The following is a 15,139-nucleotide window of genomic DNA, read 5'->3' on the forward strand; positions in this document are numbered from 1 at the left end:
TGCAGTGGCAGTAACGAGTTAACAACTGGAGTCAGTGAGCAAGGAGTGAAAAGGACAGACAGCAATGCATGGATGCTTGTGATGTGAATTGGAATCAGCATTGAACAAGCAGCCCTGCACTGCACTGCACTGCGTCCTAGTATTCAGTATCAGAGATGGATTGCCAGCCAGTGCAGCCACCATCACCTGCTAACTGAGCAGAGCATTCCAGTCAGTAGCAAAGCATTCCACCGTGCATCAAGAATTAGACAAGGACACAAAAGAGCTAGCCATGCAAATCCCGAATTAAGTTCAGCAATTCCATAACAAATGATAAACAGCCACTCACTGCATAGTACCAATGGCGGCAACGACTGACCAACAGAGTGAGACACACTACACAATCAACAAGTTACTCTAAGCAAGCAGAACGGAGACCAACATCTCGTTCCAAATCCCATCATCAGGTAAACAAAACAAACGCTGCTGCTGCTGCTGCCGACATCTAAATCACAAACGCTACTTCATCAACAGCTAGGCCTAATCACAAACGCTACTTCATCAACAGCTAGGACTAGGCCTCATCTGCATAGGCCGGCTCCAGGATGGCCGCCTCCGCCTCCTGCACCTCCTTCTCTGTCTTCCGCCCCTTCTTCGACTTGTAGTACACGCTCATGAACGTCCCCACCGCTCCATACTTGCGCCGGCAGTGCTCGTAGTGGGACGCGTCGAACATCCTCCAGAAGTCCTTCTCGTTCAGCTCAGACACAGCGTACTGAGGCTGGTAGCTGTGGTTCTCGATCAGCCACTGCTCCAGCCGGTGCACTGCCTCCGCGCCGTTGAACTCCTCACCCCTTAGCACAGCAGCGGGGGCGTAGTACACGCCCACGTCCGTGAACATCTGCGCGTAGCTCGTGTCACCCTGCCTGTGCTGGTGCTCGAATCCAGGCTCAGGGTACACCATCGTCTTCACGGGCAACTTGTACAGACGGTGAGGGCACAGCCACAGCGGATACACCTGGCAATATATATACGGAGAAATGCTTAGAATTATAATGCAGGGTGTGGTATGCAGCAATAATAATCAGTAACAAGAGACCACGCACCTCCATCTCGCGGTGGACAAACTCAAGGGCATCTCCAACCTTGTACAGCGGCACCAGCATGTCCTGGATCACGTGGTTGTCATGGTAGTAGTTCCTGATAGCCTCACCCTGGGTTGCCTTCAGCAGAGACACCTTTGGCGGCATCAGCCAACCCAGCAGGAACCTGAACCAGAACTGGTCACCGAACGGCAAGATCAGTTTCCCCTCCCAGTACAGGCACCTGGTGTGGCGGTGGTAGTACTCCCTTGTCGGGATGTACTCCACAAACTCACCCCTCTTCAGCGCCGTCTGAGCGTGCTGGTAGAACCAAGGCTTAAACCACCACCCGACGCAGTTGATCTTGTTGCCCTTCTTTGCCTCTTCTTTTGAAGCATAAACACCAGTCATCATCACACCCTCGCTCTCATTGTACACCATTCCTTCAACAAAGTCAGGGACCTTTGCAGGGTCACCGTCTCTTGGCGCGAAAGAATCAGCGTAGGCCTGCGCGATTTCCTTCAGATTCCCTTTGACTGGAATGTACGTGAGCTTCATGTATTCCTTGATGGGAATGAGCTTGATCTCAGCAGAGACAAGGAACCCAAGTGTTCCCTGGGACCAGGGAATGCCATAGAAAAGGTCAGAGTACTCATTATCCTTGGTGGCTCTAACAACACGGCCATCTGCAAGGACAACCTCCATTGCAACAACTGTGTCAGAGAAAAGCCCATAGAGGTGAGAGCTACCCTCAATACCATAACCATTGATCAGCCCACCAACAGTGAGGTCGTCAAGCTCTGCGACGACTGCAAGGGCAAGGTTCATGGGGCAGGTAGCTCTGGTAATCTGACCCATGTTCACAAGGGGCTCAACCTTGGCAACCATCCTCTCTTTGTCAATCTCAAGGATATTCCTGAAGGCAGAAAGGTCAACCTCAAAATGCCTGGCACGCTTGTAGTCCACATTGCGCATGCCAACAGCAATCCAGGGCTTCCTGGCTGTGCAAACAAGGCCATCCTTCTTTGGGTTCCTCTGCTTGAGCCGCTTCACAACCTTCTGCACATTCTCATCATGTTGCTTCTGGCGCTTCTTCTCTGACTTCATGGCAGACCACATGTCGCCCAGATAGATATTGAAGTAGATCAGAGCTGAAATCGGAAGGACCACAAAGATAACAAGGATCCATCGAAACTTCACCAAATAGTCCACCAAAACCTTCTTCCTCTTGCGGCGCACCAATGGTTCATGCAGGTCCGCCATGGTCTGAAAAGAGGACAGTCGAAAAAAAGAAAACAGAAGAGTTAGTTGAACAGTGGCAGTAACCAGTAACAGCAAGGGAAGAGCTTCTACACTAGCTGTAGAAAACAACTGGGGCAAGCAAATTGTTATCCGAACTGATAACACATATCTTCACCAACAGCTGTGACGATAAAGATACATTTATCGCACTAACATTTCACCATCTAGCGTTTCAGGAAACGATGATGTAGCACAGAATGAAAAAATAAACTATGAGGTCCAGAACACAAGAGCCTATCAGGAGGCAGGACATTCACATGCAGCTGTAAAATCTTTACCGCCAACAGTTGTACGTCCAGTAAGTACCCCTGCGACCCAAAGCAATTTCCAAGACCACCACCTTGCATTACAGAAACAAAACTGAGCCCATCAAGTATATTCGGTCATGCACATGGTTTGGCTATTAAAAGGAAGCAGCACATAGTATGCGGTAACTTTGCTAAAAACAGTATGGACATCGGCGATATACATAATTGGGTAAGGGCATAAGGCAGTCTGGATTCCAGAAAAATTGGCAATGTCTTTTGCTATCTTTAAACCTAGAACCCCACAAGAGCACTGGACCAGCCTCTTAATTTTTTTTCCTCTAGACTAGAGCTGTGACCTCGATCATTATGCACCTAAACTAGATCTGCAAAGGAGCATCTGGGCAAAAGTAGCAAGCAGATGGGAACGGTTTTGGGCGCAGAGCACGAGTTGGGCCTCCTCCCCTAACAAAACTATAACTGCGAGACCACAAAAAAAAAACTTTTTTGAGTGGATCGGAGTGCGGACGGATTAAAGTTTGCACCACGGAAAAGTAAAGCTGGCCCTGCGCGCAAAAGGAGGCCCAAAAAGGGGGAGCGCCGTAGTTAGGAGTACTAGGAGTACAACGGAAGCACGGCCCTGCAAGCGTAAAAATTCTGTCTTTTGCAAAAACAAAAAAAAAGTGTAGAAAATGTGGAGAAGCAAGTTCCATTGAGCAGGAAAATCCCTATCCCTTTATATTACAGGTAGGGGTGAACCGATCGGTTCCTGAAAATTCTGAAGACCGAGAGCTTCGGTTTCGGTCATTTCGGTTCGGTCTTCGGTCACAACCGAACTGACCGACCAACAATGCTCAACAAAAATGCAAAGTTCAGTAAAAAAAATCCTCTGCCCATCAAACACAATCAGCACAGAATCAGCTACAAATGCGAACAGAAGCACCATATCCAATCGATGTACAGGACTGTACAAATCCAAACAAAAGTCCCAGTCGATGTGCATTACAGCTACAAATGCAAAAGCACCCAATCGATGTTGCTGTTCACGGAGGGCAAGGCCGGAGGACGCGCCTTGTGCACCTGCAGCCAGGGCCTCGCGCGCCTGGGCCAGAGAGGTGGAGAGCAGGAGGAGCGACGTCGGCACCGGGACTTGGGAGGAAGTCAGAATCGCCACCGCCGGATTTAGTGGAGGACCGTCTGCGGCCCGCGGGAGGACGAGTTGGCTCAGGCGCTCAGCATGCGGATAGCCGGATGGGACATGGGACAGAGGGGAGAGGCGCCTGCACCGTCTTTTGGGGAAGGGAGGTGATACTGCCGTCGGCTTGGGAGGAGAGGAGGTGGTGGATCCGTGGATCTAGGATTCGGGCGGATGGGGTCTCGGCCGGCGGGGAGAGTGAAAGTATGTTATATACTAGGGTTTGGTTATTGGGCCCTGGGCTCTATTTCTTGATGGGCCTCGATACAGCATAGCGGTTAATCGGTTCCCGAGCCTAAGGACCGAAAAACCGTTAAATTCGGTTATTAAGAAACGGAGACCGAATTTGGGACCGAAAATTTCGGTTTTCCGGTTTCGGTCTCAGGTATTTTAGTTCGGTTTTCAGTCACGGTTAATTATGCCCACCCCAATTACAGGTCGCACTCACAGGAGGTGAAAGGACCTGGTATGCATGAGGGATAAGGTCGCGATACATGCAGCAACACGCATCTATTAGCTGCTTACTAGGCTGATATATATAGTAGCATGAAGAAAGTAGCGCAGATCTAGGAACTGAATCGATGGTGGTGGAAGAGAAGAAGATGTTATCTTACCAGGGCGGTCGATCCGGTGGCGCAACCGAATGGGGAAGGGAAGGGGATCTGGTAGTGCTCTCCCGTCCTCCATTGCGGTGCAAATGGGGATTTCGATGGGAGAGGAGGAGAGTGGTGGGGGTTGGGTTTTAAACGCATCCGGCCAGATTATGCTTCTTTTCATTTTAGCTCCTAATGATGTTTATATTCCTTTCTCTGTTGACTGACAGCTCAGCTTAGCATGGTGGAAGAGGACAAAATCCGCTCTCGATGCTTGTCGATGGTATTAAATTTTTATTATTATCATTGGAATTTGAGCCGTTTTGCAAGTCCGTAGAATTTTCCTTTTATTATTAAAAAGAAACAAAAGGCAACATGCATGTACGAAGAAAAATAAATAACATGGATCTAGGAAGTGAACGGGATGCTGGATGGGAAGCGGAAGAAATGTTATCTTACCATGCCCGACGAAAGGGCACTTCGATCTGGCGATGCAACTGGAAAGGGAAGAAGGATCCGACGGCACTCTCCCCTCCTCCACTGCAGTGTGCGGATGGGGGAGATGGGAGAGGAGGAGGGTGGTGAGAGGTTGGGTTTTAAACGCAACGCATCCAGCCAAAGCGGAGTAGGAAATGGGGGTTTATGCTTCTTTTCATTTTAGTCCCTAGTGATGTACGTATTCCTTCCTCTGTTGACTGACAGCTCAGCTTAGCATGGTGGAAGAGGAGGAAAACCGCTCTCGATGCTTGTTGATGGTATTATTTTTTTTTATTATCATTGGAATTTGAGTCGTTTTGCAAGTTCGTAGGATTTTCCTTTTATTATTAAAAGGAAACAAAAGGAAACATGCAGGTACGAAGAAAAATAACGTGGATCTAGGAAGTGAATGAGATGCTACTGGAAGGGAAGTGGAAGAAATGTTATCTTACCAGGCCCAGCAAAGGAGCGCTCTGACCTGGTGATGCAATTGGAAGAGGAGGGATCCGACGGTGCTCTCCCCTCCTCCGCTGCAGTGCCTAGTGTTAGCTGCAGATGGGGAAGATGGGAGAGGAGGGTGGTGAGGGGTTGAGGGATGTCAGACAATTTATTTTGAGAAAACAATTTCGATTGGGAATTGGTTTCTTTGGGGGCGAGGAAGTAGAAACTAGAAAGTGCAGTAACGTGCCCTCTGCGGTTGCACCAAAGAGTTTTCCAGCGATACCCAATGAGGTTATCAAATCACTATCCAACTTGTGAACTAAGTGTAATTTAATGGTAAGTTTTCTGTGGTGGTACCAGCTTATTTGGGTTTGAGTCCTCAACTTAGCATAAGTATATTTTTTTTAGATTTATTTCAAGATCCAACCGGACGACATATGTGTGGTTTAGCTCAATCTCTCGAAAATGCTCATGGGTAGGATTGTATGAGCATATTCATAGGAATGAGTTCTCAAAAATGCTCATAGGAGTAGGATTATATGAGCATATTTATAGGAATGAGTTTGCTTGCGTGTACGTACATGCACTGTATTTCGAGAGAAAAAAGTAGTCACTATCTAACTTGTGTTGCGGGAGGAACTAAGAACTGCATGGCGAACGTTATTGCAAACTCCCTTTTGTCTTCTTACCTCCTTCCCCTTCGCTAATATGAATCTTTCAAATTGGGAAATCTTAGTTAAACAGCTGCAGTTAGGCTCAAATTGGGAAACCTCAGTTAAACAGCTGCAGTTAGGCCTGGTTAGGAAGTGAGCCTAGCTCAACTAGTTAGGGTGTGTTTGGTACCGGGGACGGGACGGGACGGGGCGGGACGGTCCCAAATTTGATAGTGTTTGGTTCGGAGTCACGAGGGACGGGACGGTCCACAAATGGGAATATGCTCCCAAGATGCGGGATGACCCCGTCCGGCCAAAACGAGCGGACAGAGTCATCCCACTTCGGGCGCCGTCTGCTCCGTCCTTCTCCGTTCGCAAGACTGGCGCGGGGCTGCTTCGTCTCCGGCAGGACGGGGTCCTCCAGTGGCGCGGCCGGTGCCCAGGGTCGGCGGCCGGCAGGGACCTCCGACGGCGTGGCCTGGGACGAGCGGCCGCCGGAGCAAGCGGGTCCAGCCGGCGGGGCGAGCACCCCGGCGCCGCGGCCGGTGCCCACGGCCAGCAGGCCCCTCCGGCGGCGCATCCTGGGGCGAGCGGGTACCTCCGGCGGCGCGGCCTGGGGCGAGCGGGGGCGGCGCGGTTGGGACCTCCGGCGGGGGCGAGCGGGGGCGGCGCGGCCGGGGCGACAGGGACCTCCGGCGGGGGCGAGCGGGGGCGGCGCGGAGCTCCGGCGGGCGAGCAGGGGCCGTGCAGCCTGGGCCTTCGGGAGCTCTAGCGGGTTGGAGAAGATAAGGATGAGGAGAAAAAAAAAAGAAAAGAAGATGACATGTGGGCCCATATATGACATGTGGGTCCCACTAAACACATGTAGCTAACGGTGTTACCCGAGCCATCCGTCCCTCGTTTTCAATCCATCGTACCAAACAAAAAACTGGGATGAATTCATCCCTCTCAACCAAACATAAGACGGGATGATCCCATCCCAAAAAATAGGAACGGCACCGTCCCATCCCTTCTTGTCTCCAAACCAAACGCACCCTTAGAGTGGGAGGTGTGGTCGTGCACTCTAATCATTCAGATTTAAGTTTCCTCTAACTCAAATTTGGATGCCTATTTTTTTTTAATGAAAAATCGACTAGGAGCTAGGTTGATCTAATTTTGGCAAGCGCTCTTGCGGGCGACTGGGCACGGGAGCTTGCTCTCAGTCCAGAGACCTGCGTCTTCTTAATTCAATGCAGGGGTGCGGTATGCTCCTTCTCGCCGAGTTTTTTTTTTCTTCCACCTACTACTCGTATTCTCTCTTGCCGCTAACTTCTCCGGTTCTCCCCGCGTGCTGCGTGGGACCCCGCCCCGCCTTCCTCAGCCGCTAAGCGCCGCCAGATCGGCACAAGCAGCCCGCTAACTAAGCTTAAGACCTGTGCTACTACGGAAATGCAACGACGCAAACACTTAGAGCCAAAAATTCCGCTTTTGCTTTGGTTGGCTGTCAAACTGCAAACAGCAGTTTTCCGCAGAGTGCAAGATATGGGATCAAAACCAGACTGCATTCCTGTACAGAGTCATTAATTGTTAAGAATTACAGTTCCATGGCCTCTACCAATAGAGTAAATATGGATCCGAATATACCAGGGCGCAATAGCCACCAATGATTATGCCTTTCCTACATTTTGTAATTTGTAGGTACTACATGTTAGTAGCACGATCATCTTATGCAGAAATCAATCAAATATAATGCCAATCAAGCCATGCCTTGTCGAAGGCAATGTGCAACAGCTCTGGCACTTTATTTTCTGTTTGGGCCTGCTGTCCTGAGATGGTTTCACGCCAACTGAAGAAAGTTGATCTGTAAGAAATCAAGATAGTAACATTGTCATCTTCATCTTCTTCGCTTAAGGATACATATTTAACAAAACATACAAGTTTACACAGATGCATGCATATTTGAACAAAGTAAGCAAAATGCAAAAGGTGAAACTACTTCACTGAAACCATCAGTTTCAATATTCTTTGATAGTAGGAATGTTTACTTTGCACAATTTGCCACAACCAAAATATTTGGTTACAAGATTACATGCATTTGTACTGAGTGGGATGTATGGAAAAATATTTTGCACAGTGTGAGACTTATGGCGAAATAGTTGGCACCTTGCTCCATGTGTTGACATAAGAATAAGTATAAGAAGACAATGATTATCTTTTTTTCAATTTAAAGAATGAGAATGAGCTTTTAAGCGTGCATCATAAAGTTTTTTCTTGATAAGAAAAGCAACAATCAAAGAAAAGTTACCACAGAAGCGATCGTGGTAGATATGAGGATCCCTCAGGGTTCAGATCTTCTCGAGCTGCACTGCCGCCACTGGCTGACAGTGTTTTGTTTTCACTGTCAGTAACTGAATTTGAGTCAGCCTTGCTAGCACCGTTTACACAGTAGTTCTGCAGCCACCTATCAGTCTCCCAGAGGACGTGCATAATACTCTCCCTTGCAGAGTACCCGTGGCTCTCAAAAGGAAGTATCACCAAACGAGACAGCGCACCATGCCCTTTCAAGGCATTGAAGAATCGGTCTGACTGTAGCATAAAATGGAAAAATAAATTAGATAACACTCAACTGTTACCTACACAATGCAGACTACTAACATTCATTAACCAGTATAAAAGAATAAACACAGCATTAAATAATAACAGCATTAAGATATTTTCCTCGAAAAGAATGTACAAGACAATCAAAAGCGAACGTGTCATTTTAGTTTACTAGTTAAGACACTAAAATCAAGCAGGCCTAATTTCACATATGCAAAATGAAAACTGGTAACCTAGAAAAACAATAAAAAAGTTTTTAGGACTTGGTGACATTTGCTTTTTATATTAGCCTACCTCTACTGATACAGGTTTTGGTCACTCATGCTACTTGTGCATGGAAAACAATATTCTTGCTGTTTGCTAAGATCAGCTATGCACATGTTAAATTTGAATTAGTGGTAAAACTGCTCGAGAAAACTTCAAAAATCATATAAGGCAGCAAGCAGATGAACGGTGAAAAGTTGACCTGCATCGTCAATGTCCCAGAATTGTTGTCCTGCTCTCCATGGATGAGTAGGATTGGTTTCTTGATTTTGTTTGCTGACATAAAAGGGCTCATCTCAACATAGGTGCTTGTTGCCTCCCAGAGTGTCCTATCCTCATTCTGCAAAAAGATACATGTTGTTAATAAAGAGACATGAACTGTTCCGCATATTGGCAACATCCAGCATTTGTCTGTACCTGAAAACCAAATGGAGTTAGAGTCCTGTTGTAAGCTCCAGAACGAGCAATCCCGCAGCAGAAAAGATGAGAAGCATGAGCTAAGAGATTAGCTGTCATGAATGCACCATATGAATGACCACCAACAGCAATTTTATCAGGATGAGCCACCTAAAGAAATGCAAAGAAATATACACCATGTCAACTCTTGGAAGTCATTGAACAGGATGGAAGAATAATTTAAGTATATTTTCATAATGGAATTGCTCCATGTATGAATGAACTTTACAAAGTGAACCATGAAAATCACTCGCAAGTAGATCCTCTGACTGCCACAAACTCATTCTGTAAAATATATCACTTATACGTAGAAAAAGATTGAAAAGGCTTACCCCTCTTTTAACAACTTCCTCAACTGCGGCCTCTGCACTTGCAACTAGTTGTTCCACATACCTACAAATAGTTTGCAATATTGAAACAATAAATATACTATGTTACAATATCATAGTTCAAAATTCTCTAGTACTGCAGAAGGAAATGGAATAGACCCGTAAGTAGCAAATATACCTGTCATTGGCCTCTTCGTCACCTTCACCAATAATTGGGATTGTCGGACCTGACAAAATAGCAAACCTGCAGACCACAGTGTTGAGTGTGTGTACATGTACCAGAAAGAAACATATTTGCAAGACATCTATTGAAAAAAGAATGACATCGAAAATTTTGAAAGGCTAAATAAGTGTACATATGTTGTATGCGTATTCTATTGTCAAGAATAGCAAGAAGAGAAAAATACCCTCTAGCCAACCAGAGAAGAGGGGATGTAGCACCAATCCCTGGAAATTCATTAGGGGAGCCACGGACTTGCCCAGCAGCATCTTTGCTTTTAAATTCACCAGGGTAGGACCAAACTAGACATGGCAAAGGTCCATCTTTTGATGGATCATAACCTGGGGGCAGATATAAGTTTGCTGTAAGTTGGACTCCGTCCTTCCGCTGGTATCTTATCATTTCCTTATACAATGAAGCAAGCTGAGGATATGGATGCGGGAAATTCGTGATCTTTACTTGCTTCTTTTCTGGCCAAGTCTGCAAGTAATATTGTGTGTTCTCTGTTTTCGATTCTTTTGATGTAAGTACCTTTAACTGGTCAAGGGACAGTTCCCCATCAGTTTTGTCTGACATCAGTGCAACAACAGTTTCATAATATTTTTCCTTGTCACTCTCCCATATCCGCTCTTTACTTCCTGTATTTCTGCAAAAGAAGAAGCAATTGTAAGTGACATGTGGCATATATCGGTATGATTGTACAGTATAAATACAGAATATGAGTCAACAGATCTAGACATACATATCAAACAAATCGAGGAATGGAACATTTCCTTCTGGAGTAGCGCCCATCCCATTCAACAAGACATAAGTACTTCCATCTTGCTTCTTGATCTTTGCAATGACATATGTTCCCATGTCAGTTCTTCGCAACATTGGGGACCCAGGATCAGAGTATACGTCTTCTGATGATCGGTCAAATAAAATGCGTGGGCTGACATCTTTTTTATCAGGAGAAAGCACCCATGTTCTTGTTTTCCGAGTTTTATACCAAGATTCATACACTAAAGCAAGAGATTCATCACACCAGGAGGTGCCTCTGCAACAACAGAATGAAAATCCAAGAGGCAACAAAATAGAAGAGTTAGTTACTAAGAAAAAGGTAGCCAAGGGATAATGTAACAAACATGTCATCTTGTTTACAGGCATCAAGCACAGTAACATTTGAATTATTGTACCTCTCACTTTTTTTAGATTGAAAGCTATTTATTCATTTAAAGTTTCATGTTAGAAATATTGTAGCAAGGGCAGTGAAGAAAAGCTTAATGATCCAACTAATGTAGGTTAATGGATAGTTTGAAGGGCGCACGCATATCGAAGGTCCAGTTTATGCAGAATCTCTGGCTGTTCACCATTTATGGGCTCAGCATTTTCCATGTAAACTATATCACGAGGTGAAACTTCTACTTTTGCATCTCCACCATCTTGTGTCTCCACCCTGATCAAAATAAGGGTAAAGTAAAATGAACTATAACAAAGGAGAAACTCATGTAAACATGCGTATAACACCTCTTGACAAATTGAGTCGTGCCTAACTCTCAAAATGTTGTCCATGAATACCATATATCAACCGAAAGATATTAATGAAACCCTAAGAGCAATTTATACATAAGAGACCTGATAATTACCCGTACCATACTTCAACAAAACAACATCAAGACTGACCATCTCTGTTGGTGATATTTTAATGTGAGCATGTGTAACACTGGGTTGGCAATGATATAAATCATGTTTATGATAAATCAATTTAGAGTAAAATTGGGTTGTTAATTTAAAGCAAATACACCAATGTCACAAAATTTACGCCATAATTAAAACCACATCTATCAAATAATTACAGAAAGACAAAAGAAAAGCTATGACTACCACGAAATTTGTGCCTTCTCATAGACAAACTCCCTGTTTTTCATGATTCTGAGTTCTAAAGAGTGTCTATGTTTCAACAAAGAAGTGTCCTAGGGAGAGTAACAAAAATGTAACTATACTACTATAAAAGTCACGACTAGTCTACTATGGTACTGGTAATATTTGAAATTATTTCTTTTTTGCTTAGATGATACATCTAGCCTAGCAACCTATCCTCTAGATGAACAGTCACTAGGTCAGGACCTGTGGATACAACAAAAATAACATAAATTATTTGATAAATTAATTGGCTTCAAGGTGTCGAAGTCTGTATGATAGAATGGCGGATTATACAGAATTTACTAAATATATGTATTGTACTATTTGACACCGAAAACAAGTATCTACCCATATTTTGGACATGGAAGTCATTTAGTATGGAAAAATGTGTCACAGGCATTGATTTTCATGTATGTATAAATAAAACTGGTATCTATACCTTTGGAAGATAAGCTATGCAGAATAAGTTAGAAGAGGCGGGAGCTATCAAATTTTAGTTCCGATCAAATCAGATTAAGACCATAAGCAAATATACAACTTGGATTGTGAGTCTACACTAATTAAACTAGCCCTGTAGAGTTTTACGATTCTGGTACTTAGAATCGGGAATCCCTTGGATGGCCTGACATCTTCAAATTCCTATGTAATTACTTAATACATAACTCAAGTGAACTCTTATCATTCTATTATCACTAATACAAACTTATGCAGCTAGGCTCAGTATAAAATTACAGGAGAAACTTACCTGCAAATAAATGAAAAAATATCAATGCAAATTTTAATAGGTTTTGCTCAGAATGGTGCTCTACCTACCAATACAGAGTTGAAGGTTTATCTGCCCTCCAATTGATTGAACGTTTTCCCTTGCGAACACTGCTCATTGTAATTGGAATGTCCTCAGCCAGGGGCAAATCACAAAGCTCCCTAATAAACTTACCATCTACAGTCCACAATTCAACTTTCTTTGGAAATCTCCCACAAGCTACAATGTAGGAATATGGACGGTAGATGGAAGAAACCATTAGGTATTTATCATCTGGTGATGGATCAATGGATGTATATACAGCTGGAGGGCCAATTGGCTTCACCGTTCCATCCAAAGAGGCTAACACAAGTTGTGAGGTTGCATAGTAATCAAATAGATCAGCATCATGTTCATCTTTCAACAGATCTTGGAAGGTTCTCACTTGGACTACGTTCTTTGTCTCATTAGACTGGATTTTCGGACCAGATGGAACTGATGGCTTCTGTGGTGGAGCTCCACGTGTCACAGGAATAGTGCAGACTAGCAGTGTACTATTATTAACCCATACGAAGCTGCAACAATAGCAGAAAGAGCATTAGGTACAAGCAAGAACAAGGAAAGGCACTGGCATAGAAATTCATGCTCACCTGTCAAAAATAGCATTTAGGTATATCTCAGGCGATTTAAAAAGTGGCCTTGCTTCTCCAGATTCCACGTCAGCAATCCACACCCTCAGCTTGCCGCTTTTGTTGTCCTCCTATTTGAAAAACAGTCCCTATAAGTAGCTATTCAGATACATCAACTTTGTCTGATAACTGTTTTAAAGCCAAGAGCCCAAGACAACCAATCACCTCATCAACTCGAACAGTGAAGGATATATGGCGGCCGTCTTGTGACCTATTCACATGGTTCAGTACATAAAATCGTGATTTATGCAATACATAACAGAAACATAATTTATTTGTGAAATGGTCAAAAGTAAAGAAAAAACAAGGCAAACAGCTAGCAAGAGAAACTATCGAAGTCGCTTAATTGAAAATATAGAATATTACCATGTGACAAAATTTATCCTTGCACCTACTGGGTATCCATATACCTCTTTCTCTGGGCCCAAAGTCCCATCATCCAACAGCTTATGGATACCTATTCCAGTGTAGAAAGACCTACAAATTAGATATATCAGATTTGTGAAATTCTACAAAATGTGGCAAAAAAAACTTGTCATGAATGAAACGAAATGGGGGGAAGCGCTTAAAATTTGATCAAAGCTTGAAGCACTTACATTCTACTCCTAGTATTAGAATTGCCATCAATCCTTAGACCAGCAAGCTTCTCCTCAGGCTTTGCAAGATCCGATAGTGGTGGCAGCGCTCGACGCTTCAGGAACAGAATCTTATCTTTGTTTGGCGAAAATGACAAGACAGGAAGTGGTGGTGCATCAACAATGTCCTGTATTTCTTTTGGAGGAAGGCGGTAGCCCATATCCCCTGATGAAAGGCCTGCATGGTATGCAAACATAACAGGTTCACTGTACCATTTTCTATCATATGGTTTCTCGTGGAGTTGAATCCAGGATAAACAAGCAACGATGAGCAACTAACACAAAGAATATGATCTTCACATGCACAAAAAACAGAAACCACATATGAATGGCAAGAATATATAGTCAATTGAGTAGACTGTTTAAGATCGTGATGAGCAACTCGATACTTCAATTGTCTATGTCACTGCCCCAGAAGAAAATATCTGACCCCATTTGACTCCCAGGTACTAGAGCTATTGTCATTCGTGGCTATCAAAGCATCAGCATAAAAAATTAGTTTATACAGCCTGGGGACAATGTTCACTATTGAAGTAGGTTCACAAAACAACTACTGAGACAGAATGGCGAACAAGATTACAGGCAAGTTGAACTGAAGTGCAGTGTGCTAATCTAGATAGATTGAACAGATACACTGTCTAGACATCAAGCAAACTAAGTTAAGCAACATACAACTTAAATAGGTTATTAAAATCCTGGAATAGTTTTACAAAGAAAGGAAAACGTAAGAAATAGATAAAGTGATCTTCACCATAACAAACCATACTAGTCTATCTACATACTAGATTAATGGTACAATCCGATCACGAGCAATCCTAATCACAACAAATCTTCTCGCGAGCCAATCGACCAATCAAGACGCAGAAGTCAACCAGAGCTCCAATCTCGCCCCCCGCGAACCCTGAGCGAATCCACCAAAACCCACAGTCCACAGATACATGACGCAACGGCCGACGCAGCGATCGTTCCGAGTAAACGAAGCGAGCGGGCACGTACCATTGTCTTCCTGGGCCGCGGCGGACCCGGCCGGCGGCGGCTCATTGGACTCCCCGGCCGCGCTGCCACCGGCGGTGGCGGCGGCGATGTGGGACAGCCTAGACGCGGCGGAGCTCATGGCGCTCCGGCGGGGCAGTTGGAGATGCCGCCGAAGAGGAGAGGGAGGGCGGAGTGCGGTGGCGCTGGCGCGAGCACGCAGAGGAGGGAGCGGCAGCAGAGCGACGCGGAGGCAGGCCCTGTGCAGGATGGAGATGGAGGACATGATTTGCTCGGGTCTCGATTCCGTCTTGTATACTACGAACGAGCAAGGGATGGTGGAATTGGAATAGACGGGTCGATGCTGCCTTTGTGTTCCAGTG

At 44.9% G+C, this 15,139-nt stretch overlaps 2 protein-coding genes across 5 annotated transcripts; both read right to left on the minus strand.

Moving 5' to 3' along the window:
• Positions 1–253: 253 nt before the first annotated feature.
• Positions 254–3,981, minus strand: LOC101752839 (delta(24)-sterol reductase). Of its 3 annotated transcripts, none has more exons than XM_012843047.2 (3): positions 3,689–3,981; positions 1,086–2,327; positions 254–997 (listed from the first exon to the last, which is right to left on the minus strand). In XM_012843047.2, exons 2-3 carry the CDS (start codon positions 2,322–2,324, stop codon positions 554–556), a joined length of 1,683 nt encoding a protein of 560 aa, XP_012698501.1. In that variant the 5' UTR covers positions 2,325–2,327; positions 3,689–3,981; the 3' UTR covers positions 254–553. The 3 variants fall into 3 exon arrangements, with proteins under 3 accessions (XP_012698501.1, XP_004984621.1, XP_004984620.1); XM_004984564.2 differs by having other exon boundaries at positions 3,680–3,981; XM_004984563.3 differs by lacking the exon at positions 3,689–3,981 and adding an exon at positions 2,642–3,537.
• Positions 3,982–7,480: 3,499 nt separating this feature from the next.
• LOC101753511 (probable glutamyl endopeptidase, chloroplastic) lies at positions 7,481–15,139 on the minus strand. Of its 2 annotated transcripts, XM_004984566.4 has the most exons (15): positions 14,781–15,137; positions 13,746–13,962; positions 13,516–13,626; positions 13,315–13,360; positions 13,111–13,220; positions 12,532–13,035; positions 11,123–11,251; positions 10,556–10,852; positions 10,001–10,459; positions 9,772–9,837; positions 9,597–9,657; positions 9,226–9,375; positions 9,011–9,148; positions 8,252–8,532; positions 7,481–7,807 (listed from the first exon to the last, which is right to left on the minus strand). In XM_004984566.4, coding segments are annotated over exons 1-15 (2,832 nt in total). In that variant the 5' UTR covers positions 15,043–15,137; the 3' UTR covers positions 7,481–7,806. The 2 variants fall into 2 exon arrangements, with proteins under 2 accessions (XP_004984623.1, XP_022678805.1); XM_022823070.1 differs by lacking the exon at positions 7,481–7,807 and having other exon boundaries at positions 8,248–8,532; positions 14,781–15,139.

This window comes from Setaria italica, chromosome IX, assembly GCF_000263155.2.
Source record: "Setaria italica strain Yugu1 chromosome IX, Setaria_italica_v2.0, whole genome shotgun sequence".
NCBI classification, from domain to species: domain Eukaryota; kingdom Viridiplantae; phylum Streptophyta; class Magnoliopsida; order Poales; family Poaceae; genus Setaria; species Setaria italica.